The sequence below is a fragment of the Macaca thibetana genome, chromosome 8 (genome assembly GCF_024542745.1).
Source record: "Macaca thibetana thibetana isolate TM-01 chromosome 8, ASM2454274v1, whole genome shotgun sequence".
In the NCBI taxonomy this organism is placed as follows: Eukaryota; Metazoa; Chordata; class Mammalia; order Primates; family Cercopithecidae; genus Macaca; species Macaca thibetana.
The window spans coordinates 71254375-71281191 of record NC_065585.1 but is presented as its reverse complement, the minus strand read 5'-3'; the positions used below and the strand labels follow the sequence as shown (position 1 = coordinate 71281191).

General features: G+C 38.5%; 1 protein-coding gene across 11 annotated transcripts in view; it reads right to left on the bottom strand.

The window, feature by feature from the left end:
• The window catches only part of STAU2 (staufen double-stranded RNA binding protein 2), a 332823-nt gene that overhangs the window by 130030 nt on the left and 175976 nt on the right, over positions 1 to 26817 (bottom strand). For all 11 annotated transcript variants that reach the window (XM_050802287.1, XM_050802289.1, XM_050802291.1 and 8 more), the window contains one exon: positions 816 to 1123. In XM_050802287.1, coding sequence (XP_050658244.1) covers positions 816 to 1123 — 308 coding nt within the window. The remainder of the gene's footprint in view (positions 1 to 815; positions 1124 to 26817) is intronic.

The window sequence follows — 26817 nt, the reverse complement described above, 5'->3', positions numbered from 1 at the left end:
CATAAAGGAGTGCTGATTTTTGTGGGGTTTTTTCCAAAAGGAAACAAAGAATAAATAGGGGAAAACAAGTTTCCATCCCTAAAGTCACATACACAAGTTAAGTTAAACTATAAGCTAGTTTTAGACTACCCAGTGAAACAGAATTGTTGGTACCATCTGAGGCAGATGCTACCCTCCCTAGTCAGTTCAAAACATGATCCAGTAAAACAAATACACATTGTTATGCCTCAAACAACTATAAAGCATTTCATTATTCTTCAAATATCATGTTTAATTAACTCCTAAGGTAACAGACTTCTAGAATGTTGTATCTTAATGGTGTACCTGAATCAATACTAGCAACAGAATGCAAAATTCAAAACTACAATAAAGGTAAAATCATCATAAAAAGAAATTCAATCCTTATGTAAAAAAAGGGAGAACTGAGGGTGAAATACTAACACCAAATGTCTGAAGGCAGAATTTTTGTTTGTGGAAGACAGAGTGAAGAGATAGATGCACCTAATCAAGACCAAGTGGAAGACAGTGAAGAGTATGAAAAATGCTTAAAAAAGAAAAAGAAAAAGAAAAAGAAGAAGGAAAATGGCGAAGAGACAGGCAGCAAAAGAATTACTAGACAGATCAAAAATAAGAGAAAATGAGGCATGTGCATACGGCTCTTTTTTTGTCTGTCCTTTGTGTTCCTAAATAACTTAAAATGTAAGTGGCATGTAGGCCATACTAGCAGGCAAGAATGAGCCTTGTGATGGATAGAGATGAAGGATCTGAGGCTAATGAATTGTTCTGTTTTTTTTGTTTTTGCTTTTAATTCATACCTGAAAGCCTTGAATCCTTGCTAAATATTCCAGTTGTTTTGAAGGTTGTACTGGAGAACAAGGGGGAGTAGGAGAACTTCCTTTTAAACCTATGGCTTCAGCTGTAGAAGATGTTCCGTTCATAAGGAGTTCCCTGGCAATTGTAGCTGAACTATTCGATGTGGGAGATATACTGAAGAAAGAGCTTGAAGGTTGGTTCATATCTTTGGGTGACAAATAGCCCAGAGTAGTGCCAGAGATTACTTTGTGGCGGCTGGCTTCCATCTCTTGATAAACATCAGGAGACAAATGAAGAATTCCTTTTGGAGCTATAAATAAAATGAAGAACACTGTTATTACACTTAATTAAAATAAAAACACGTTATAGTATTAACTCAATGGCTTTACTTGGTGTAGTAACAAAGAAATGAGAAATACTGGCAATCAAGTATCTTTGTCATACTGTAGAGGCAACTGCAGTTTCTATTAAAAGGTGAATAATGTCTGTTTCAATTTTCCTAAAATTAGAAGTTTAAAAAATCCAAAAAAAGTGGTTTCAATGGGACTTGTGTGTAGTAGGGAAGCTATAAAGGGACAAGGGAAACTGATGTGTGGAAGTACACTGGGGGAGAAAATTGGGAATGTGCAGTGTCTTCACCCTGCATTTTAATATTTTATATCTCATAAAAGAGGCATGAAACCCCAACACATAGAGCAATTGAGGCACATCAGGTAAAATAAAGGCTTAATCAGACCAAATTTCTTTGGAGGTACAAATGCATGTATTCAACAGCCCAGTGGTCCTCTCACCTCCACAAGGATGTCCCACAGACAACTCTAACTCACAAACACATAAAAAAGCAAATGGGTATCATCTCAAAACTAGCACTGTCTCTAACTTGCTTTGCTCATACCACCATGTGGCTGCTCATGACCCGACCTAGACTCCTGGCAACCATCTCTGATTTACTCACAAGCAAGTAGTTATCATGTTGCTCAAACATCTCAAGAATTTGACCATTGTAGGGATTATCTAGTGCATTAATTCAAGCCAGGCCATGGACAGGTTCTGTCCTCTGTCCATCAAGAGGAGTGGGGGCTGTGTCATCAGCTGATGGAGCTCAAACCATACTAGAGAAACACTTTCCTTTGACTATCATTTGTCTCAGAGAAGTTTCAAACCACATTTCAACCTGCTTATTCTAATGTCTTTTGATCAGATATAATTTTCAAATGATATTATCTTTTAAAATTATTGGTAAGTCACCACTCACAGAGATGTGCTCTGAGAGACACAACTTAATTCCCTGTTCTTGCCCCTTCCTCTCCTGATGCTAACCTTCTGATTCAAGCTTTCAGTGTTTCTCTGCTGCTAGTATTCTCAGTGTCCATTTCCCAAAATGTGTTCTATAACATAGTCCCCAAAGAAAATGGTTCCATGATAAATAAAAATTGAAAATAATGCAAATTACATAATACAAATGCCTTTTGCGAAATTAAAAATACACATTAGCATAGTGAAGAATCAGAAACCTCAAAGAACAAAAATCTATTCAACTTGGTTTAACCCAGGATTCCAAGTTTACTTTATGTCCAAGCCTTTGACATAGCATGAATAAAACAGCTAACCCTTTGGGAAATGCTGGAGGCTAGCCCAACTCTCCTCTGACTGAGTCATTTCCAGTGACCTGTCTTTGAGATTGATGATCTTTTCTTCTGCTTGACATTGTCTGCTATTGGATCCCTCTGGTAAGTTTTTCAATGTATTGTATTTTTTAGCTCCATGCTTTCTGCTTGGTACCTTTAAAAGTTTTCTTTTTGTTGAAATTCTCACTTTTTTTCATGCATTGTTCACCAGACCTCAGTGGGAATGTTTATAAGGATTACTTTGAATTCTCTGTCAGGTAAATCATGTATCTCCATTTCACTAGGGTCAGTTTCTTGAGATCTATCTCATTCCTTTATTTAGAAAATGTTTTCCTGTTTCTTCACTTTTCCGTGATTCTCTGTGTTTGTGTCTGCACACTACATAAGACAACCACTTCCCCTAGGATTCATAAACTGGCCTCATACTGGAGAAGATCCTAACCAATCAGCCTGGACAGAGATTCTGGAGGCCTCTCAAACTTTTATGCTAGTGTAATCCACTTTCTTTGTTCTTGGCAGTCCCCAAGCATCAGTCCCTTGCTTGTCTCAGTTCCATAAGAGCTCTGAGACAAGCAAGACTGAAGCCAATTCTTCAGGCAACTCCCAGATAAGTTGAGTCACTGGATACATGGCACACCTCTTTGACTCTCCAGGAAAAAGTTGAAAGCTGGAGCTTTTCAACTATTAGCTTTGTGCTGGGCTGAGCAGGGGATAGTGACCACCACCACCAGCCATCTCTGTCTTCATTGGCCCCGGGGTTGCTAAAATATGCCATGTCCTGTCAGCACTCTGAGACTTGCCAGACAGAAGCCAGTCTTCTGGGTAGCCCCAGAAAAGCTAAGGCATTGGATGCATAGTATACATCTTTCCCCTTCCAGGCAGAAAGAAGCTGGGAGCTGGGGGTGGGGGGTAGTTGTCTTGACTGTATGGCCCTGCTAATTAAGATCTGGCTGGTTTCATGCTCACCTGGCATACAGGAGCCTCTTAACTGGTTTCTGGATTTCTCATAAAGAAAATCTGTCTATAAATTATTATTGAATTGCTGTGTTCCAGGGCCTCCTATTCTACCATCTTGCCAAGGCTAGAACATTCTCTTACTTAAAGGTCTTTCACCAGTTTATCAGTTACACTAGAGAACCCAAACTCCTTAGGATAACCTAGGAAGCCCTTAATAATCTCTCTCCTACTTATCTCTCTATCTTTGTCTACTAAATATTTCATGAAGATCCCATGCTCCAGTCACACAGATATATCCAATACTCCAGGCTGTCTGATTCCAACACATCTTTATTTCTATCATTCGATTACACACATGCACATACCCTCTTAGTTGAGCTCCAACTGCTACTGTGCTAGTTAAGCTTCAGGCATCCTACCAACCAATACTGTCCAGACCTCAAGTCATGCTCAGTCTATCAGGGGCGGAATGAAAACGGATAATACAATGTGATAGGGGTCTCACTAGAGATGGGTGGAGAGAGCAGTGGGAATGGGAAAGGAGAAGTGCTAAAAGCTCAGGGAAGGCTTGCTGGAGATGATGATGACAGTGAATTTCAAAGGATGAGGAGAATACAGCCAAGGAGGAAGAGGACTGATAACAGATGGCCAGCAGGAGCAAGGGCAGAGACCTGGAGAGTTCGTGTTCTAGGAAACCTCAGGCCATGCCTTATCACAAGAGCATACAGAGAGTCAGAATTGCAAATGCAGGTGGGGGCACGCAGGGGCCAAGGTACAGGGAACTTTATCCTGATGCCATTAAGTATAAAAGAGTTTTGTAAGTTTTTTTAAAAAACCTTTAAATAGCTTAAAATAATACAGACAGCCCTCTGCATGCATAAGTCCCATATCCCTGGATTCAACCTTAAACAGAAAATATTTGCAAAGAGAAACAATAACAACAACAAAAACAGCAACAGAAAACCCCACACACAATAAAAAATAACAATGCAACAATAAAAAACAATACAAATTCAAAAACTAATTACATCATATTTGATGTTGTATACTCTAGAGAAGATTTAAAGTATACTGGAATATGTGCATAGGTTATATGCAAATATGATGCCATTTTCTATCAGGAACTTAAGCATCTGTGGATTTGGGTATCTATAAGGTGTCCTGAAACCAATTCTTCATGGATATCAAGGTCTTCATGGATATCAAGGGATGACTGTATATCAATTCTATTTTATGTATTTTCTTTATTCCTTTATGTTAGCTTTCAAATTCTCTACATTAACATGTGTTAGTTTTTTTATAATGGGGAAAAAATTTCAATATTTTTTTACAAGAAAACATTATGCACAGGAAAAAATTAAGATAAATCTCATCAGCCAGAGGACATTAATTTCAACATTTTGCTTTAAAAATATGTTTTTAATCCTGTTTTATCTATGCACTTTTTAGCTGTTGTTTACTTGAAAAAACAACTTAAATACATAGGAATACCATATGATCCTGTCATTGTTTATAAAACAATATATTTCTACTGCTAATACTAAAAGTATAAAATTTCATTATATGAACTGTTTCTGTTGTTTTGTTTGTTTGTTTGTTTTTTGAGACGGAGTCTCCCTCTGTCGCCCAGGCTGGAGTGCAGTGGCGCGATCCTGGCTCATTGCAAGCTCCGCCTCCCGGTTCAGGCCATTCTCCTGCCTCAGCCTCCTGAGTAGCTGGGACTACAGGCGCCTGAACCACGCTCGGCTAATTTTTTGTATTTTTAGTAGAGACAGGGTTTCACTGTGTTAGCCAGGATGGTCTTGATCTCCTGACCTCGTGATCTGCCTGCCTCTACCTCCCAAAGTGCTGGGATTACAGGGAACTGTTTCTTTAAACAATTCCATATCATCGGACATCTATCTCCAGTTTTTTGCAATTATAAACACAGTGATGAACATTCTTATAACTTAATTCTTATTCACAAGAAAATTTATTTCCTCAAGTTAGAAGCAGAATTGCTAGCTGAAAGGATATTTTAGGGTTTCTGACACTAACAAATTGCCCTCCAAAGAAGTTATACCAATATCAGACTCCCACAGAGACACATGAAAGTACCTTGTTTCCTATTTTGATATTGGAAATTACTATTTAAAAATCTTAAGGCAGGGCACTGTGGTTCATGCCTGTAATCCCAGCACTTTGGGAGGCCAAAGCTGGCGAATCACAAGGTCAGGAGTTTGAGACCAGCCTAGTCAACATGGTGAAACCCCGTCTCTACTAAAAATACAAAAAATTAGCTGGACATAGTTGCCGGCACCTGTAATTCCAGCTATTTTGGAGGCTTAGGCTGGAGAATCGCTTGAAGCCAGGAGGCGGAGGTTGCAGTGAGCCAAGATCGCACCACTGCACTCCAGCCCAGGCAACTCCGCCTCAAAAAAAAAAAAAAATTTGCCAATTATCAACAGTAACAGAAAGCAGGTCAGTGATTGTCTGAGGAGTAGAGCTGGTGGGAGTGATAGATTGCAAAAGGGCATGAGAAATCTTCTGGGGAGATGAAAATGTCAAGACTGATTAAACTGTAGACATTATGTGCAGTTTATTATACTTCAATTATACCTCAATAAAGTTGTAAATAAAATTTGCCAATTTGATAAATGGAGTGTCATACTACTGATTTTTGTTTTTTACTATCTGCATAAACATTATATATATTTTAAAGAATAACTTAAATGTTACAACTCTAACTTCTATACTCAATTTTTAAAAATCAAGAAACTTAACAGCATTACTTCAGTATTGTTATTATACAAGACTAATGGGTTTGCCAATAGCAATATTATAAAGCAACAAAAATGCTCTCCACACTCTAGAGAGGCATTACCTCACAGCATAAGAACGTGGAGTTCAGGCTCTCTTATTCTACAGTAAAGCCTGAGTCGACTTTTCTTCACATATAAAGATTACTTTCTACAGAGTTCAACTAACAGACTAGTCATAGAAACAGCATAAAGACATAGATTTATGTGGTCAAGAACTGAATGACTTTTAACTTGAACATCAGTAACAGTATTTGGATGGGTCATAATTCATTTAGGATCTTCTTGTTGTAAATTTAAGTTGCTTTACAATAGTATAAAGATCTAAAAGTAGAATCAAAGAGTAATTTAGGGTATGCATATTTAAGGACCTTAAATTTATTTTGCCAATTAGGTTTCTCCCAAAAAACTACCCCAATTCATACTTCTATTAGTAGGATGTGATTGTTTTCCCACACTTCTCCCAGGACGGGTTTCAGTTACTCTAAATAATCACTGCGACTCTACAATAATTCATTGTTAATTTATTTTTGTTTGGTTACTGCTCAGGATAAACTTTTTCTCATGTAACTACTTTAGGTCTGTGCCTTCTCTGACCTCAATTTTGCTCATGGACTTCAACCACTATACTTCCCTCGCTCAGGCTTGTAACATCCATTATATTCATTCACCCTTTATCTGGAGAGGTCCTGAACCCATTCTGCCATTATCTATCTTTTGTCCCTGATTTTGCCTTTGATGCTCCCATCTTGGTACAGTCTATAACCACAGTACACAGCTACAATGCAGATACAACATGGGCACTGTTCTAGTACCTTACTTCTCATTTAATTCCCATAACAACCATATGAAATGGGCATGATTATTTTCCTTAGAGATGAAAAATACTGAAGCATGGAGAAGATATGAAACTCTACCAAGGTCATACGGATAATAAGCAGCAATGCTAGAATTTGACTCCAGGCAGTCTGACTCTAGAGTTTGAATACTTAACCATTACATTAAATAGCCTCCTAAAAGAACAGGTAGGAAACTAAGTGCAACATCCCACCAGCTCCAAACCCCTAAGGCTTAATCCAGTAAGTAAATGCCTGGGGTTTGCCCAGATTGGCTCCAAGGATGACCCATGTCATGATGGTTGTCCCTAGATGTTCCAGAGATAAGCTTACCAAAATCTCACTGAAGTATATGGAGTTTATACATGATTTTAAAGGTCTAAAGTTGCCAGGGACTGTGATATCTTATAAGAAATGCCCACTTGACAAGTTTTTGCTCAGAAGATCTGTGCTTCTTTCAGATGGGTATGTGAATCCTCTGGCATACAAATCTTCCTGGAGCATCTTTATGGAGCTCCAGTTCTTACGGAAGAGTTGAAGGGGGAGTTCTAAATTGGAGAACTCTTAAAAGATTTTATAAGCGAACTCGAGAACCTTGCCTTTCAATGATCACTGATGTCGTAACTCTTTCAGAGATGCTGAAGAAGATAAATGTTTATGAGTAGCAAGTGGTATCAGAGGTATTAAAACACGGCAAGCCAATGCAGCAAGAAAGATAATGCCACTGATCCAAATGGTTAATGCCACTCCACTGGAACTCCCAGTTTCTCTCAAAGTCCTTGGAATAGGCATAGCTATTTCACAATAAAATAATTTCTTTTCATTTTTCACAGCAAAGCTTTGAAAAAAAAAATCTTTGTTTCAATTGCCAGCTTGAATTTATGCCTCAATAATGTTGGACTATAAATTTGTTTATAAATACCCGACTATCCAATAATACTCAGGTTCACTTTGCTACAGTGAGGTTTTCACAATAAAAAATTATAATTAAAAATTCTTAAGAACTAGAAGCAGGGGCTTCTGGTTCAAAACTGTTAATGTGAGAAAAGTATGAACAACAACATGATTATCCGTCTTTAGTGATTTTTAAAAATCATTTATATGAGAACTGGTAGGCTCCAAGTAAGGTCTGTAGTCTAGTTCATTGTATTATGACAATTTCCTGGTTTTGAAAATGTACTATAGTTATATAAGACATCGCCACTGGAAGAAGCTGAGTGACGGGTACATGCAACCTCTTTGTACCATTCTTACAACTTCTTGTGAGCCTACCATTATTACACTTTTAAAAGTTTTTTTGAAAGCACCGTTTTATGCTGCTCTGGGCCTCTCCCTCAATATAGAGATCCCGGAACAGCGCAGTGCTGGGGACACCAAAGTGGGAAGGACTGGCGGCAGCACCAGTCCTAGATATAGCCCTGAGGATAAGCAGGGCTGGCACTGGCAATGCCTGCTTCTTGACAACTTTGCTCACAGCCTTTGCCTAATGCACAGGCCCTGGCTCCCCAGGCTCTGGGTGCTTGACTTTTAGCTACATGAAAGCAAGGGAGATCCTGATGGCAGCGCGGGCCTCATAGCTGGGACCTTGTTCTCTCCCACGGTAGCCTGGGGCCATGTATTAGGTAAGAGTACATGTGACCCAAGGGAGCCTACTGGACCACCATGGTCATGTCCCTGAAGGTCAGGGACAGGTGGAATGCATCCTTGGCATGCTCTTTAGCTCCTAGACTGATGTGAGCTACAGAAGTCCCCCTTCCTGCTGCCCTGTTGTTGGGATCAAATGGAACAGGTAGTATTTGTATGTGACTCCACCTCTTCTTTTACATACAGCTCACTGCCAATCTGGTCTTCCAGCTGAGACCCTCAGACCCTTAGTTCTGCCTAATTTTTAAGCCAAATATACAGTACTTATGAAGTCAAAAATCAACAACGCAAAATTTAAAATAAACTCTTGTGGACAACTAAAAAGAGAAAATGTTGGCTAAGAGCAAAACAATGAAAACAATCAAAAACTAGGTAAATAATTTGTTAGAGATTTCTTCTTAAGATCAGTTTCAGAATCACCTTGGAAATGAAAAAGAGACACTAAAAAAACAGTCATTACTGAACAGAATTTTTTTTTTTTTTTTTTGAGATGGAGTCTTGCTCTGTTGCCCAGGCCGGAGTGCAGTGGTGCGATTTTAGCTCACTGCAAGCTCCGCCTCCCAGGTTCACACTATTCTCCTGCCTCAGCCTCCTGAGTAGCTGGGACTACAGGCGTGCGCCACCACACCCGGCCAGTTTTTTATATTTTTAGTAGAGATGAGGTTTCACCGTGTTAGCCAGGATGTTCTCAATCTCCTGACCTCATGATCCAACCGCCTCGGCCTCCCAAAGTGTTGGGATTACAGGCGTGAGTCACCACACCCAGCCAAAATGATGCATTTTAATGTGCTCAAAAAGCATAACCTGAACAGTGGTGAAATTAAGCTTGTTCTTACCCTTAAAGTTGAACAGAAGCACTGATTTTGTTAATTTGTGCATTTTATTGATCTTTTTTTTTTTTGGCTACATTTAACATAATGATGTATGTGAAGGGTTCTTAATTTGGTGAATGTTTATTAATAAAATTACCGACAAAGAACTTTTCAGGAAGATGTTTGCCTTTTGGTGAACACAGTACCACAGGGAAAATGCACACAGTCCAGTCTTGCCCCCAAAAAGGCAGAATCCCAGGTCATGATACAGCATCCTGCATACCTCCGAGAGGAAGGAGGAGGAATACAAAATAGTAAATAATACATATTCCTCAAAACACTAAAAATGAACAGAAACAACAGCAATAAAGGTTCTTCAAAAATGTTTTAAAGATCAATTTATGATGAACTGGGAAATGCCTTTGGAAAGCTTGTACCTTAGTCAAATAAAAGTGTGAGTGAGTTTTCAAATTCAGGACTGGCTGCTATTTTTTCTTTAAAACAGGAAAATGAAAAGCATGTGATAACAATATGAACCTGGGTATGGTGAATAAATTCATCAATCATCTTTTTTTTTTTAAACCTTACACAAATGTAATAATTTACACTTTTGCCAGAAATTTTCTTTAACAAGAAGATTCTGGAGCCCAAAATGAGTCATGCAAATCAAAGAACAGTCTGGCACAGGCGTTATTAATAGTGATACAAGGGCCGCTAAATAGTTTGAAATAGGTTGACTTCACAACAAGGGCAGTGCACATTGTATATGACTCAGAGTCAGTATGGTGCATGGAAGTGATTGGGGAGTTCAGGAATTCCCCAGAAGCACATTCACCACTCATCTTAATAATAAGGAAGATTTCACTTGGTTGGCTTATTTAGTAGAAATCTTTTCAAGGCTCAGCTTTTCAATAAAGACACACTGTGACTACTTCTACCAAGTAAGACAAAAAAGTTGCTGTGAAAATGTTTGAGAGCAGCTTGTGAGGATAATGAGTCATCTTCAATTTTTAGTTTATTTAAGTGGGGTTAAAATGTTGCTCGTAAAATAAAGATCACCCTTGGTTGTTTCTTCTCAGAAAAACTCCATTAGTTATGATTTCCCTAAGACAGAAAAACACCAAAAATTGGATTAAACAAGTCTGACATATGACACAAGTGACCTGATCTCTCAGCAGGAAGAAACAAATACTGAAATGTCTACCGCAACAGCTTCCAAACACTGCACCACAACACTCCTCTGCCAGGATTCCTATTGCTTGTTCCAAATGCTTTGCATATATTAGTTTAGTAATCCTCACAATGACCCCCAAGAAGTAGGGACTATGCATATCCCTATTTTACACTTAAAGGCCCTGAAACACAGGTAATATGACTGGCTTAAAGTCACAGCCAGTAAGTGGCAGGTGTGGGGGCCAGTATCCAGGCATCTGGCTACAGTCAGCACGTATAACTACCTTTCAGTAGTAAAACAAATAACAAACCAAGAACTACTGTTCTTGTATCTATACATTTAAGAAGTTCTGGGCATTTGGATTCTTGAAATATTCTAACACCATGATAGAGACAAGAAACTGTCAAGATATTGAACTTCATTTCTTCATTTCAGACCTATTTTCTAGGCTTGATGAACCTCAGTCTCTCCTCTCATAGTAAAAGGAAAGATGGAGGCCAGTGCAGTGGCTCACACCTGTGATCCCAACACTTTGGGAGGCCAAGGCAGGAGGATCACTTGAGGCCACAAGTTTAAAACCAGCCTGGGCTATACAATAAGGAACTGTCTCCACAAAAAATTAAAACTTTAGCTGGGCATGGTGGCATGCACCTGTAGTCCCAACTACTCAGGAGGCTGAGGCAGGAGGATCCCTTGAGCAGAGGAGTTCAAGGCTGCAGTGAGCTGTAATGGCATCTCTGCACTCCAGCTTGGACACACTGTCTCTTTAAAAATGACAGAAAGAGAGAGACAGACTGATTGAGATTTTCTCATTGTAAAACCACCCATTGGGAAAAATGTAAAAATAATGCACTTGGCCATTTTCACAATTCTGTTTGTGGGAAGAAAGTAACTTCAAATATTAGGTTCACATAAAGAAAAACTTAAGCACAGCCTTAGGATGAAAGAACTTAACCCACAAAACACTTTCTTACAATTCTCCTTACATGATCTAATTATGATTTAACAATTTACTAAAAATTAGTTTATATATTATTCAGAAACTTATGGAAGATTCCACAATACTGTTAATAAACACAACTAACTGGAACTGTATAAACATTAAGTACTGGGTGGGGTACAGTGGCTCACACCTACAATCAGCACTTTGGAAGGCTAAGGCAGGAGGGCTCCTTGAGCTCAGGAGTTTAAGACCAGCCTGGGCAACACAACAAAACCCCATCTCAAAAACTATATATTTTAAATAAAAAATATATATATTAAGTACTTATCCAATTTTTAAATTTTCTTGTAAAAATAAATTCACTTTTTAGAACCAGGAAAGAAGCAGCCTAGCAAGGAAGAAAATTTAGACAAAACACACCTTAGTCCAGCCAAATACACACAAAAAAACCTGTTCTCCCACTTTTATCTATGTATCAAAGGCAGAGAGGGACTTTCACCCTTGCAAAGCTGTAACAAGTCTCCCCAACTTCCCTGATGTGGTAGTGTCAGAAAAAACTGAGTAGTGTCAGTGGAGATCATGTAGGGACACTAAACTTCTATCCCTACCTAGCAGTAATAGGATCCCCCCTCCCCTCCGTGCTGGAGTGGTGTCAGGAGAGAATAAAGGAGAATCAGAACTAGTGGGAACAAGGTCACCTCACTATGGTGTCAGTGGAGACCATATGGGGACCAGAATTTCCACTCAATCCAGGGTTGGGGGTGGGGGAGATGGTATGGCTATAACAGCGCAACATGAGGGACTGTTATGGTGACAGGACTGTTCTGTATCATATTTATAATAATACCTTAGTTGTGATATTGTACTACAGTTCTGCAAGATGTTACCAGAGATAAACAAGGCAAAGTGTCCACAGGATCTCTTTGTATTAATTCTTACAACTGCATGTGCATCTACAATTTTCTCAAAATAAAATTTTTATTAATTATATTTTAATTTATCGTAGAGACAGGATCTTGCTATGTTGCCCAGGCTGGTCTTAAGCTCCTGGCCTCTCACTTCAACCTCTCAAAGCATTGGGATTACAAGTGTGAGCTACCATGCCTGGCCATCAAAATAAAAAGTTTAATAAAAAAGAAGTCTTGGGTGACACCAACAAGAGGGTAGAACAGGAAGTCCCAGCCCTTATTCCTCACTCATACATTGATTTAACAATGACATACAAACCAATATACCTTTTTGAGAATTCCAGAATCCAGTTAAGAAGTTGCAGTACCCCAGATGAGCACAAAGCCAAGAACGGCCACACTGAAACATGTTAAGAACAATTTCACTTTACCCACAGCAGCCCCCTAAGTCAGCATAGCTTAGTGCCACATAGCTTAGTGCCAAGAGACAGCATTCCAGATCACAACTTCTCCCCTGGGGTAAAGATGAGTAGAATGTGCATCCAACATTTTAGGTTTTGAAGGGCTTCCCAAAGGACTAATTTTTGTCTTCCTTCACTTGGAGTGCTGACAGAGCCAGTATATTTTGAATAGCTGGGATATTTAGTTTTCCCAGCACCATTTGTTGAAAATGTGGTACCATATAGCATGGAATACTATGCAGCCACAAAAAAGAATGAGATCATATCCTTTGCAGGGACATGGATGGAGCTGGAGGCCATTATCCTTAGCAAACTAACACAGGAATAGAAAATCAAATACTGCATGTTCTCACTTATAAATAGGAGCTAAATTATGAGAACACATGAACACACAGAGGGGAACAACACACACTGGAGCCTATCGAAGGGTAGAGGGTGGAGGGTGGAAAGAGGTAGAGGATCAGGAAAAATGACTAACAGGTACTAGGCTTCATACCTGGCTGATGAAATAATCTGTATAACAAGCCCCCATGACACAGTTTACATATATAACAAACCTGCACATGTACCCCTGAACTTAAAAAAAGAAAGTTAAAAAAAAGAAAATATACTCAGTGGGTCCTCAAATAATGTTGTTTTGTTCAACATCATTTTGTTATAATATTGATGAGAAAAAAATCAAATCCCACCTGGGGTCACTGTCTTATGTGGAGTTCTCATGTTCTGCCCATATCTGCATAGGTTTTCTCCAGGTCCTCTAGTTTCATCCCACATTTAAAATATATGCACATTAGGTTCACTGGCAGGTCTAAGTTGTCTCAGTATGAGTGTCGTGTGTGTGTGTGTGTGTGTGTGTGCGCGTGCACATGCATGCACGCACGCACACGTGTCCTGGTATGGAATGGCACCTGTCCAGAGTTGGTTCTTGCCTCTGCTCCCTAAGCTGCTAGAATAGGCTCTGACCAACCTCAATCCTGAACTGGAATAAGTGGGTTAGAAAATGAATGACTAAATGAATACAAATTAATGTAAAATTAAAATCTGTAAAATGCATGATAATCATATAATAGGGTTTGGTTTGTGTCTATACCCAAATCTCATGTGGAATTGGAATTCCCAGTGTTGGAGGAGGGGCCTGGTGGGAGGTGACTGAATCATGGGGGCGGACTTCCCCCTTGCTGTTCTCCTGATAGTTTTCACAAGATCTGCCTGTTTGAAAGTGCGTAGCACCTCTTGCTCTCTCTCTCCTGCCGGCCATGTGAATATGTGCTTGCTTCCCTTTTGGCATCTGCCACAATTGCAAGCTTCCTGAGGCCTTTCCAGAAGCAAAATCCTGAACAGCCTGCAGAACCATTAGCCAATTAAACCTCTTTTCTGTATAAATTACTCAGTCTCAGGTATGTCTTTATAGCACTGCGAGAACAGACGAATACATCATACAAATGCACAACAATAAACAACGCAGTACGAAAGAGTTCAGTGAGCCCACTATATTTGTTATTGTTTGTTTTTGAATTGTGTGGTGGTAGGAAGTACTCCTTACAACTTTCACTTTGCAAACATTTACTCTTCGATTTAACCCACCACCACTATGACTGCCGTCACTCACATTGAGTAAACAATTATCTTGTTTTTATTAAACTTTCTTAATTGTAAGTGTAAGCTCATTATTTATTTCAATGTTTAATACTGCAATTTGGGTCTTTATTGAGAAGTTTGGTGATATTTCTCTAATCACAAATATGTTATAAGAACTTAACTCTTGTTTATATCAATCAACCTATGGTAAAACTGATTCGTTATATGTCATTTCACTTAAAGTAGTGGTTTCTAAGAACCTATCAATGATGTTAAGAAAGAACTTATTGTAATTATTTTTTTTTTAATGGTAAAGCAAAAAAAGAAGTCTAATGTTCTGTATTAACACAAAATGTAATAAAGTAAAAACAACAATAGTGCATTGGTAAATGCAGCAGACTAGAGCCCAGCTAACTGGGTTTCAGTTGAGGCAGCAGATATTCTCCTTATCACGTTTTCTTCATCTGTAAAATGAATTAGTCTTAAGGAACTTGAAAATCTCTTTCAGCTCTAATAATCTATGAATCATCTTAACACGAACCAGAAAGCTTGGAATAAAAGAACACACTTGAATAACATCACCCAAAAAGCCTGTTGAGTGTTTTTTAAATTTGACTATTACTAAAGTTTTTAAATCTTAAGAAAAATCAAGTAATGTAGATGGCTGTGTCACTGATGTAATAATAGTTAAAACAAACATTTCACAGTTTCTCAGCCATTTAGTGTTTTTACATGATCCACCCAAATATCAATCTGGTATCTGAAACAATAGTTTGAACATTTTCCATGTAATAAAACATCTTGAATGTTTTATAAAAAATCCTGGTACATGACATATAAAACATTCTTTCAAAATAATGCATACTTAATTTTAGTGGAATTTCTTAAAAACACTATTCTCTTTTTTTCCTTTAATTATCAGCAAATGATATATCTAGAAATAAAGGTGCTGTCTAGTGGCAACTGCAGAGACCCTGGAGTCAGAAGACATGAGTTCAGGTCTTCACTACCTTTAAATAAGAGTGTCTTTAGACCTATTATAAAAACAACTGAGTCTCAATTTTACTGTATATAAAACATGAGGCTGGACATTCTCCAACCTTTTCACACTTAGCACTCCTTATGTTGTTTTTCTTCTATGCATACCATGCTTAAAGGATCTGTCTTTCAGACAGACTGCATTTATTAAGTAGTAATAAATCATTTTTCCAAGACTGCCAACCTGAGATTCAGAATATCTTGAGGTCTGAATTCAAATAAAATTCTAACCCAATGCAAAGCAATCTACTAAGAATAACTGTATTATTTCCATTAGGTTGCTGAAATACTAATTATTCACCATTATTATATTGAGTCCAACAATAACACGCTGAGTATCTCAGGTCTGGATGATACATAAATTCCTAGAATTCTAATTGTTATATGTTATAAACTACTCAAAAGATCATTAATACAGTGGGGGGAAAAAGTGAAAATGTAATTCTTTCATTTGCTCAAATACTGAGCACCAACAATGCCAGATACTGTGCTACATGCTTTGCTTTTTAAGATTAAAAAAAAAGGCCTGTAATCCCAGCACTTTGAGAGGCCAAGGCGGGCAGATCACCTCAGGTCAGGAGTTCGAGACTAGCCTGACCAACATGGAGAAACCCCATCTCTACTAAAAACACAAAATTAGCCAGACGTGGTGGCACATATCTGTAATCTCAGCTACTTGGGAGGCTGAGGCAGGAGAATCACTTGAACCCGTGAGGTGGAGGTTGTGGTGAGCCAAGATTGCACCATTGCACTCCAGCCTGGGCAACAAGAGCAAAATTCCACCTCAAAAGAAAACCAAAAAAAACAAAGATTTAAAAAATTGATATTTTTTTTCAAATAACACTTGTCTCTTATTTTTTATTTTTTTAAATGAAGTCTCACTCACTCTGTGGCCCAGGCTGCAGTGGTACAACTGTGCTCACTGCAACCTCCACCTCCCAGGTTCAAGCAATTCTCCTGCCTAGGCCTCCTGAGTAGTTGGAATTGCAGGCATGTGCCACACCATGCCTGGTAAATTTTCATATTTTTAGTAGAGATGGAGTTTCACCGTGTTGGCCAGGCTGATCTCAAACTCCTGACCTCAAGTAATCTGCCCACCTCAGCCCCCAAAGTGCTGGGATTACAGGCATCCCACCTTTTCTTATTTGCTGGGTTGGGGGGAGTGGGGAGTTGGGTGGGATGGTGGTGTTTATCTTCTATATGGACTCGTCTTTCAAGAAGCAATTTCATCTTTAAAAACTACTGAAATCATCAATAGTATCAAAAAGGGTACAATATAGTGAATAAATACTTTCTAAACAAACGAAAGAATGAATGATGCATTAACATTATACAAATAAGTTTTAGGGAAACTATCCACACTGCCTTCCTGAACCTTAATAGTTTTCAACCATACAGTTAGCTCCCTGTTGCTTCTTTTAGTGCTTCATAATTGATGCTTTGACTACTCTCACACCTCTTATTTCTGTTGCCAAGCAAGGAGATTTTTGTCTTTTCAATTACTTGTACTCCATGTAGTATGTGTAAGAAGATTATAGACCAAGTACATTTTTATTCACATTTGTTTAAACACACATTGCTTTAAACTGACTCATGTTAAAACACAAGAAACACTCAATGATTAAGCTGGGTGCAGTGGCTCATGCCTATAATCTTAACACTTCGGGAAGCCAAGGCAGGACGACTTGAGGCCAGGAGTTTGAGACAAGCCTGAGCAACTCCGCAAGACTTTGTCTCTAGCGGGGGTGGGGGAGAAAAAAAGCTGGGTGTGGTGGCATGTCCCTGTAGAATTAGCTACTTGAAAGGCTCAGACAAGAGGATCCCTTGAGCCCAGGAGTTCAAGTCTGCAATGAGCTATGATCACGCCACTGCACAACTGACAGAGATTTGCAAACAGAGCGAGACCCTGTCTCAAAAAAAAAAAAAAAAAAAAAAGACAACGATTAAAACTGGCACATAAATAGTTAGATGAACAGAGGAGAATAGAAAGTCTGGAATAATGCCAAGTTCATAATCTTAGTATATGGTAAGAGTGAAGTCTCAATGCAGTGGGGAATAACGTTGGGTCCATACTTTCAGTATAAATAACAGACAGATCAAGACTTCAACATTTCAAAAAATGAAACTATAAAAGTTCCAGAAGATAATTTAAAAGAAATGTTTTGATTGGAGGTTCCAAGACGGCCAAATAGGAACAGCTCCAGTCTGCAGCTCCCAGCGTCAGTGATGCGGAAGACAGGTGATTTCTGCATTTCCAACCGAGGTACCGGATTCATTTCACTGGGGCTTATCAGACAGTGAGTGCAGCCCACGGAGGAGGGCGGGGCATCATCTCACCCAGGAAGCACAAGGGGTCAGGGAATTCCCTTTCCTAGCAAAGGGAAGCTGTGACAGACAGTACCTGGAAAATCGGGACACTCCCACCCTAATACTGCGCTTTTCCAAGTCTTAGCAAACGGCTCACCAGGAGATTATATCCTGTGCCTGGCTCAGAGGGTCCCATGCCCACGGAGCCTCGCTCACTGCTAGCACAGCAGTCTGAGATCAAACTGCAAGGTGGCAGTGAGGCTGGGGGAGGAGTGTCCGCTACTGCTGAGGCTTGAAAAAAACCAAAGCAGCCAGGAAGCTTGAACTGGGTGGAGCCCACTGCAGCTCAAGGAGGCCAGCCTGCCTCTGTAGACTCCACCTCTTGGGGCAGGGCATAGCTAAACAAAAGGCAGCAGAAACTTCTGCAGACTTAAACGTCCCTGTCTGACAGCTTTAAAGAGAGTACTGGTTCTCCCAGCACAGAGTTTGAGATCTGAGAATGGACAGACTGCCTCCTCAAGTGGGTCCCTGACCTCTGAGTAGCCTAACTGGGAAATACCTCCCAGTAAGGGCCGACTGACATCTCATACATCCGGGTGCCCCCTGAGATGAAGGTTCCAGAGGAAGGATCAGGCAGCAACAGTTACCATTCTGCAATATTTGCTATTCTGCTGACTCTGCTGGTGATACCCAGGCAAACAGGATCTGGAGTAGACCTCCAGCAAACTCCAAAAACCTGCAGCTGAGGATCCTGACTGTTGGAAGGAAAACTAACAAACAGAAAGGACATCCACACCAAAACTCCGCCTGTACGTCACCATGATCAAAGACCAAAGGTAGATAAAACCACAAAGATGGGGAGAAACCAGAGCAGAAAAGCTGAAAATTCTAAAAATCAGAACGTCTCTTCTCCTCCAAAGGAATGCAGCTCCTGACCAGCAATGGAACAAAGCTGGACAGAGAATGACTTTGACGAGCTGACAGAAGAAGGCTTCAGACGATCAGTAACAACAAACTTCCCCGAGGTAAAGAAGGATGTTTGAACTCATTGCAAAGAAGCTAAAAACCTTGAAAAAAGATTAGACGAATGGCTAACTAGAATGAACACTGTACAGAACACCTTAAATGACTTGATGGAGCTGGAAACCATGGCACAAGAACTATGTGACACATGCATGAGCTTCAGTAGCTGATTTGATCAAGTGGAAGAAAGGGTATCAGTGATTGAAGATCAAATGAATGAAATGAAGTGAGAAGAGAAGTTTAGAGAAAAAAGAGTAAAAAGAAATGAATAAAGCCTCCAAGAAATATGGGACTATGAGAAAAGACCAAATCTACGTCTGATTGGTGTACCTGAAAGTAACAGGGAGAATGAAACCAAGTTGGAAAACACTCTGCAGGATATTATCCAGGAGAACTTCCCTAACCTAGCAAGGCAGGCCAACATTCAAATTCAGGAAATACAGAGAACACCGCAAAGATACTCCTTGAGAAGAGCAACTCCAAGACACATAATTGTCAGATCCACCCAAGTTGAAATGAAGGAAAAAATGTTAAGGGCAGCCAGCGAGAAAGGTCGGGTTACCCAGAAATGGAAGCCCACCAGACTGACAACACATCTCTCGGAAGAAACTCTCCAAGCCAGAAGAGAGTGGAGGCCAATATTCAACATTCTTAAAGAAAAGATTTTTCAACCCAGAATTTCATATCCAGCCAAACTAGGCTTCATAAGTGAAGGAGAAATAAAATCCTTTACAGACAAACAAATGCTGAGAGATTTTGTCACCACCAGGCCTCCCTTATAAGAGCTCCTGAAGGAAGCACTAAACATGGAAAGGAACAACCGGTACCAGCCATGGCAAAAACATGCCAAATTGTAAAGACCATCGATGCTAGAAAAAACTGTATCAACTAATGAGCAAAATAACCAGCTAACATCATAACAAGAGGATCAAATTCACACAAAACAATATTAACCTTAAATGTAAATGGGCTAAATGCTCCAATTCAAAGACACAGACTGGCAAATTGGATAAAGAGTCAAGACCCAGCTCACATACAGAGACACACATAAGCCCAAAATAAAGGGATGGAAGAAGATCTACCAAGCTAACGGAAAACAAAACAAAAAAAAAAGCAGGGGTTGCAATCCTAGTCTCTGATAAAACAGACTTTAAACCAACAAAGACCAAAAGAGACAAAGAAGGCCATGACATAAAGGTAAAGGGATCAATTCAACAAGAAGAGCTAACTATCCTAAATATACATGCATCCAATACAGGAGCACCCAGATTCATAAAGCAAGTCCTTAGAGACCTACAAAGAGACTCAGAATCCCACACAATAATAATGGGAGACTTTAACACTCCACTGTCAACATTAGACAGATCAATGAGACAGAAAGTTAACAAGGATATCCAGGACTTGGACTCAGCTCTGCACCAAACAGACCTAATAGACATCTACAGAACTCTCCACCCCAAATCAACAGAATATACATACTTCTCAGCACCACATCACACTTATTCCAAAATTGACCACATAGTTGGAAGTAAAGCACTCCTCAGCAAATGCAAAAGAACAGAAATTTTAACAAACTGTCTCTCAGACCACAGTCCAACCAAACTAGAACCCAGGATTAAGAAACTCACTCAAAACCACTCAACTACATGGAAACTGAACAACCTGCTCCTGAATGACTACTGGGTACATAACGAAATGAAGGTAGAAATAAAGATGTTCTTTGAAACCAATGAGAATAAAGACACAACATACCAGAATCTCTGGGACACATTTAAAGCAGTATGTAGAGGGAAATTTATAGCATTAAATGCCCACAAGAGAAAGCAGGAAAGATCTAAAATTGACACCCTAACATCACAATTAAAAGAACTAGAGAAGCAAGAACATACACATTCAAAAGCTATCAGAAGGCAAGAAATAACTAAGATTAGAGCAGAACTAAAGGAGACAGAGACACAAAAAACCCTTCCAAAAATCAATGAATCCAGGAGCTTTTTGAAAAGATCAACAAAATTGACAGACCACTAGCAAGACTAATAAAGAAGAAAAGAGAGAAGAATCAAATAGACGCAATAAAAAATGATAAAGGGGATATCACCACCGATCCTACAGAAATACAAACTACCATCAGAGAATACCATAAATACCTCCATGCAAATACACTGAAAATCTCGAAGAAATGCACAAATTCCTGGACACATACACCCTCCCAAGACTAAACCTGGAAGAAGTTGAATCCCTGAATAGATCAATAACAGGCTCTGAAATTGGGGCATTAATTAATAGCCTACGAACTGAAAAAAGCCCAGGACCAGACGGATTTACACATGAATTCTACCAGAGGTACAAAGTGGAGCTGGTACCATTTCTTCTGAAACTATTCCAATCAATAGAAAAAGAGGGAATCCTCCCTAACTCATTTTATGAGGCCAACATCATCCTGATACCAAAGCCTGACAGAGATACAACAAAAAAGGAGAATTTTAGACAAACATCCCTGCTGAACATCAATGCAAAAATCCTCAATAAAATACTGGCAAAGCGAATCCAGCAGCACATCAAAAAACTTATCCACCATGATCAAGTGGGCTTCATCCCTGGGATGCAAGGCTGGTTCAACATACACAAATCAATAAACATAATCCAGCATATAAACAGAACCAAAGACAAAAACCACATGATTATCTCAATAGATGCAGAAAAGGCCTTTGACAAAATTCAACAGCCTTTCATGCTAAAACCTCTCAATAAATTCGGTAATAATGGGACACATCTCAAATTAATAAGAGCTATTTATGACAAACCTACAGCCAATATCATACTGAATGGACAAAAACTGGAAGCATTCCCTTTGAAAACTGGCACAAGATAGGGATGCCCTCTCTCACCACTCCGATTCAACATGGTGTTGGAAGTTCTGGCCAGGGCAATCAGGCAGGAGAAAGAAATAAAGGGTATTCAATTAGGAAAAGAGGAAGTCAAATTGTCCCTGTTTGCAGATGACATGATCGTATATTTAGAAAACCCCATCGTCTCAGCCCAAAACCTCCTTAAGCTGGTAAGAAACTTCAGCAAAGTCTCAGGATACAAAATCAACATGCAAAAATCACAAGCATTCCTATACACCAATAACAGAGAGCCAAATCATGAGTGAACTCCCATTCATAATTGCTTCAAAGAGAAGAAAATACCTAGGAATCCAACTTACAAGGGATGTGAAGGACCTCTTCAAGGAGAACTACAAACCACTGCTCAACGAAATTAAAGAGGACACAAACAAATGGAAGAACATTCCATGCTCATGGATAGGAAGAACGAATATCGTGAAAATGGCCATACTGCCCAAGGTAATTTATAGATTCAATGCCATCCCCATCAAGCTACCAATGACTTTCTTCACAGATTTGGAAAAAACTACTTTAAAGTTCATATGGAACCAAAAAAGAGCCCGCATTGCCAAGATAATCCTAAGCCAAAAGAACAAAGCTGGAGGCATCACGCTACCTGACTTCAAGCTATACTACAAGGCTACAGTAACCAAAACAGCATGGTACTGGTACCAAAACAGAGATATAGACCAATGGAACAGAACAGAGTCCTCAGAAATAATACCACACATCTACAACCATCTAATCTTTGACAAACCTGACAAAAACAAGAAATGGGGAAAGGATTCCCTATTTAATAAATGGTGCTGGAAAAACTGGCTAGCCATAAGTAGAAAGCTGAAACTGGATCCCTTCCTTAAACCTTATACGAAAATTAATTCAAGAAGGATTAAAGACTTAAATGTTTGACCTAAAACCATAAAAACCCTAGAAGAAAATCTACAATACCATTCAGGACATAGGCATGGGCAAGGACTTCATGACTAAAACACCAAAAGCAATGGCAACAAAACCCAAAATTGACAAATGGGATCTAATTAAACTAAAGAGCTTCTGCACAGCAAAAGAAACTACCATCAGAGTGAAGAGGCAACCTGTTGCCTGTTTGGGAGAATGGGAGAAAATATTTACTGTCTACCCGCATGACAAAGGGCTAATATCCAGAATCTACAAGGAACTTAAACACATTTAAAAGAAAAAATCAAACAACCTCATCAAAAAGTGGGCAAAGGATATGAACAGACAACAGACACTTCTCAAAAGCAGACATTTATGCAACAGACACATGGGAAAAATGCTCATCATCACTGGCCATCAGAGAAATGCAAATCAAAACCACAATGAGATACCATCTCACACCAGTTAGAATGGAGATCATTAAAAAGTCAGGAAACAACAGGTGCTGGAGAGGATGTGGAGAAATAGGAACACGTTTACACTGTTGGTGGGACTGTAAACTAGTTCAACCATTGAAGACAGTGTGGCAGTTCCTTAAGGATCTAGAACTAGAAATACCATTTGATCCAGCCATCTCATTACTGGGTATATACCCAAAGGATTATAAATCATGCTACTATAAAGACACACGCACACATATACTTATTGTGGCACTATTCACAACAGCAAACACTTGGAACCAACCCACATGTCCATCAATGATAGACTGGATTAAGAAAATGTGGCACACATGCATCATGGAATACTATGCAGCCATAAAAAAGGATGAGTTCATGTCCTTTGTAGGGACATGGATGAAGCTGTAAACCATCATTCTCAGCAAACTATCACAAGGATAGAAAACCAAACACCACATGTTCTCACTCATAGGTGGGAACTGAACAATGAGAACACTTGGACACAGGGTGGGGAACATCACACACCAGGGCCTGTCATGGGGTGGGGAGCTGGGGAAGGGATAGCATTAGGAGATATACCTAACGCAAATGATGAGTTAACAGGTGCAGCACACCAACACGGCACATGTATACATATGTAACAAACCTGCACATTATGCACATGTACCCTAGAACTTAAAGCATAATTTAAAAATAAACAAATAAATAAACACAATAAAAATAAAAATATTTTAATTTCAGAATCAGAAAGGTATTATTAATTATAACTAAATTACACATGCTATAAAAGGCTATTTTAAAATGTCATTCAAATACATTAAAAAGAAAAACCAAACCTTAAAAGAAAATTCCATCATAAACATAGAAAACAAAAAAGTAATTTCATGTCATAAAGGCACACAGATGCACATACACAGTTCTACCAAGTTTAAAAAAAAAAAAAAAGATGAATCAATCTAATTTCTGAATGGACAACCGATATGGTTATGTCATTCACAGAAACAGTACAGAAATGGCTCATAGATCTACCAAATGCATATTTAGTCTCATTCTCAATATGAGAAATGCAAAGTAAAACTATACTATATTTCAACTATCAAATTGGCAAAGATTAAGAACTTTGATGGCATACTGTGTTAATGAAGCTGTAGGGAAACAGGAAATCTCCCACACTGATGGTAGAGACGTAAACTGGAGTCTACTGACAGTACTATGGCAACATCTATCAAAATTAAAAGGATACATACTCTGTAATGCAGTAATTCCATTTGTAGGAATTTCTCCAACAAATATGCTACTACATATGTAAAATTACTTATGTATGAAGTTTTTACATGGCAAATAATAGGAAAATACTATAAAGAATCTAAATATCCATCAGTGCAAAACTGATTAAATAATAATAAATCCCTATACATATCAATAGGAAAGGATCTTCAGGTCATACTGTTAAGTTTAAAAAAAAAAAAGAAAAAGAAAAACAGGGTAGAACAGCATGTCCAAAAGGCTAGGGGACTGAATAATATGTATTTGAATTTGTTTTTGTGTGTGTGTATATATATGTGTGTATAAAATGTATATACATTTATATACAAGTATATAAATTATATATATAAATTCTGAGACAATACACACACACACACAAAAACCATAAGTTACTTACTTGAGGGTCAGGGTGGCCACTGCACTAATGAGGACAAAAAATACGGAAAGCTTTTTGCATTTTTAATTTTTCCCCATTCAAAAACTCAAGTAAAAATAGAAAACGAAAAACAAAATTAATGAAATAGTGGAATTTGAACTAAACTTCAACTAAATTCATTATCAAAAATGAAATTGAAAGTAAAAAAGGATAAAAGATTTCTACTTGTTACAGCACGGGAAATCAGATACTTTGAAGGGCTCTCCCACTATGAAACAACTGGTATTTCTTGTAAATTTGAACTTACACATATCATATTCCATTCCCAGAAACTCTTATACATGTGCACCAGTAGAAATGTTCAAAAATGTTCATAATATTGTTTATAATCACAAAATCCTGAAAACATCCCAACTGTGGACCAACAGACGAATGGATAAATCATTACAGGATATTCACATAGTGGATGAAATACTTTATGTAACAAAATAAAATAATATTAAATTGCAATCTTAAATAGAGGGGACGGGGTGGGGGGGCGCAGAATTCCAGAGGACAATACACCATATGATGCTATTTTTCTAAAGTTTAAAAAAAAAGCAAAATTAAATAAATATTGATAAGGACTCAAATTTATTTGATGAAATTATGAGGAATAAAGGTTAGGGCGACTACATATAAAATCCAGAGATAGTGGTTACTTCTGCTGGGGGAAGCATAGTGAATGGGGGATATGAAAGAGGAAAACAAAGATGAAGGTATAGTAATGTCTAGTTCTTAAATTGGGTGGTGGGTTCATGGGTGTTTATTATCTTGCTTCATAACTTATGTAAGTGTTAAATATGTTATGCATCAAACATTGCCTATTTTTCTTTAAAAATCATAGCAGTTAATGTTTCTTCACAAATTGCAATACACTTTAAGATTTTATAAAACTCCATCTTTCTAGACAAACTGAACGAGTAATTAGGAGCATTACCTTTATTTTCTCCTTATGCTTATTGTACAGTTTCTTTGCTAACAGAGAAAAGCAATTAACTAGTTCTTAATACTTCGACTTTGAATTTCTGCAAGATATTTATCTGTGTTATCATTACGACGGTCTGCTCCTAATTTTGAAAATACTAATTTCAAACACCTTTTGATCCCCATAATACCTCTTAGAATACACAGTACATATTCTAAATTCCAGCATACATTTCGGAAACTGAAATTTCATTCAGACTCTGGAAAACTATGTTTCTTCTTCTTTATGTTCAGAAAAGTTTCCTTAAGACTTCAGTATATGGATAATTCTGCTTCCCTAGCTGTTTAAATATAAAATTTATGGCCGGGTGTGGTGGCTGACGCCTGTAATCTCAACACTTTGGGAGGCCAAGGTGGGTGGATCACGAGGTCAGGAGATTGAGACTACCCTGGTTAACACAATGAAATCCTGTCTCTACTAAAAATACAAAAAATTAGCCTGGTGTGGTGGCGGGCGCCTGTAGTCCCAGCTACTTGGGAGGCTAAGTCAGGAGAATGGCGTGAACCCGGGAAGCGGAGCTTGCAGTGAGCTGAGATGGCGCCACTGCACTCCAGCCTGGGTGACAGAGCAAGACTCCATCTCATAAAAAATATATATATATATATTTATGAGATATTTATGTTTAAATGCAGTCAGATTGTGCATTTCAGGCCAAAGTTTGTAAATGTCAGTATTTTAAATATTCTTGATATTTTTCTGATTATAAAACCAGTGTATGTTCATTATGGAAAACTATTCTATTTTTCCATATGTTTAGTTAAGCTCTAGAAAGACATAGGCCTACATTCTGTATACTCATGGCTAATTCCCTTCAGAATGGCAATAAGTCAGAGTCCTGTCAGCAACATGTGACAGTGTATTTCCCCAACAGTTGGAAGTATCATTTTTAAATCCCTGACAATTTGCATGGATCAGAAATTTCATAACATTTATCTTTAATCTGCATTTTCCTGATTGCTAAACACTTTTTCATGATTTCTTATCT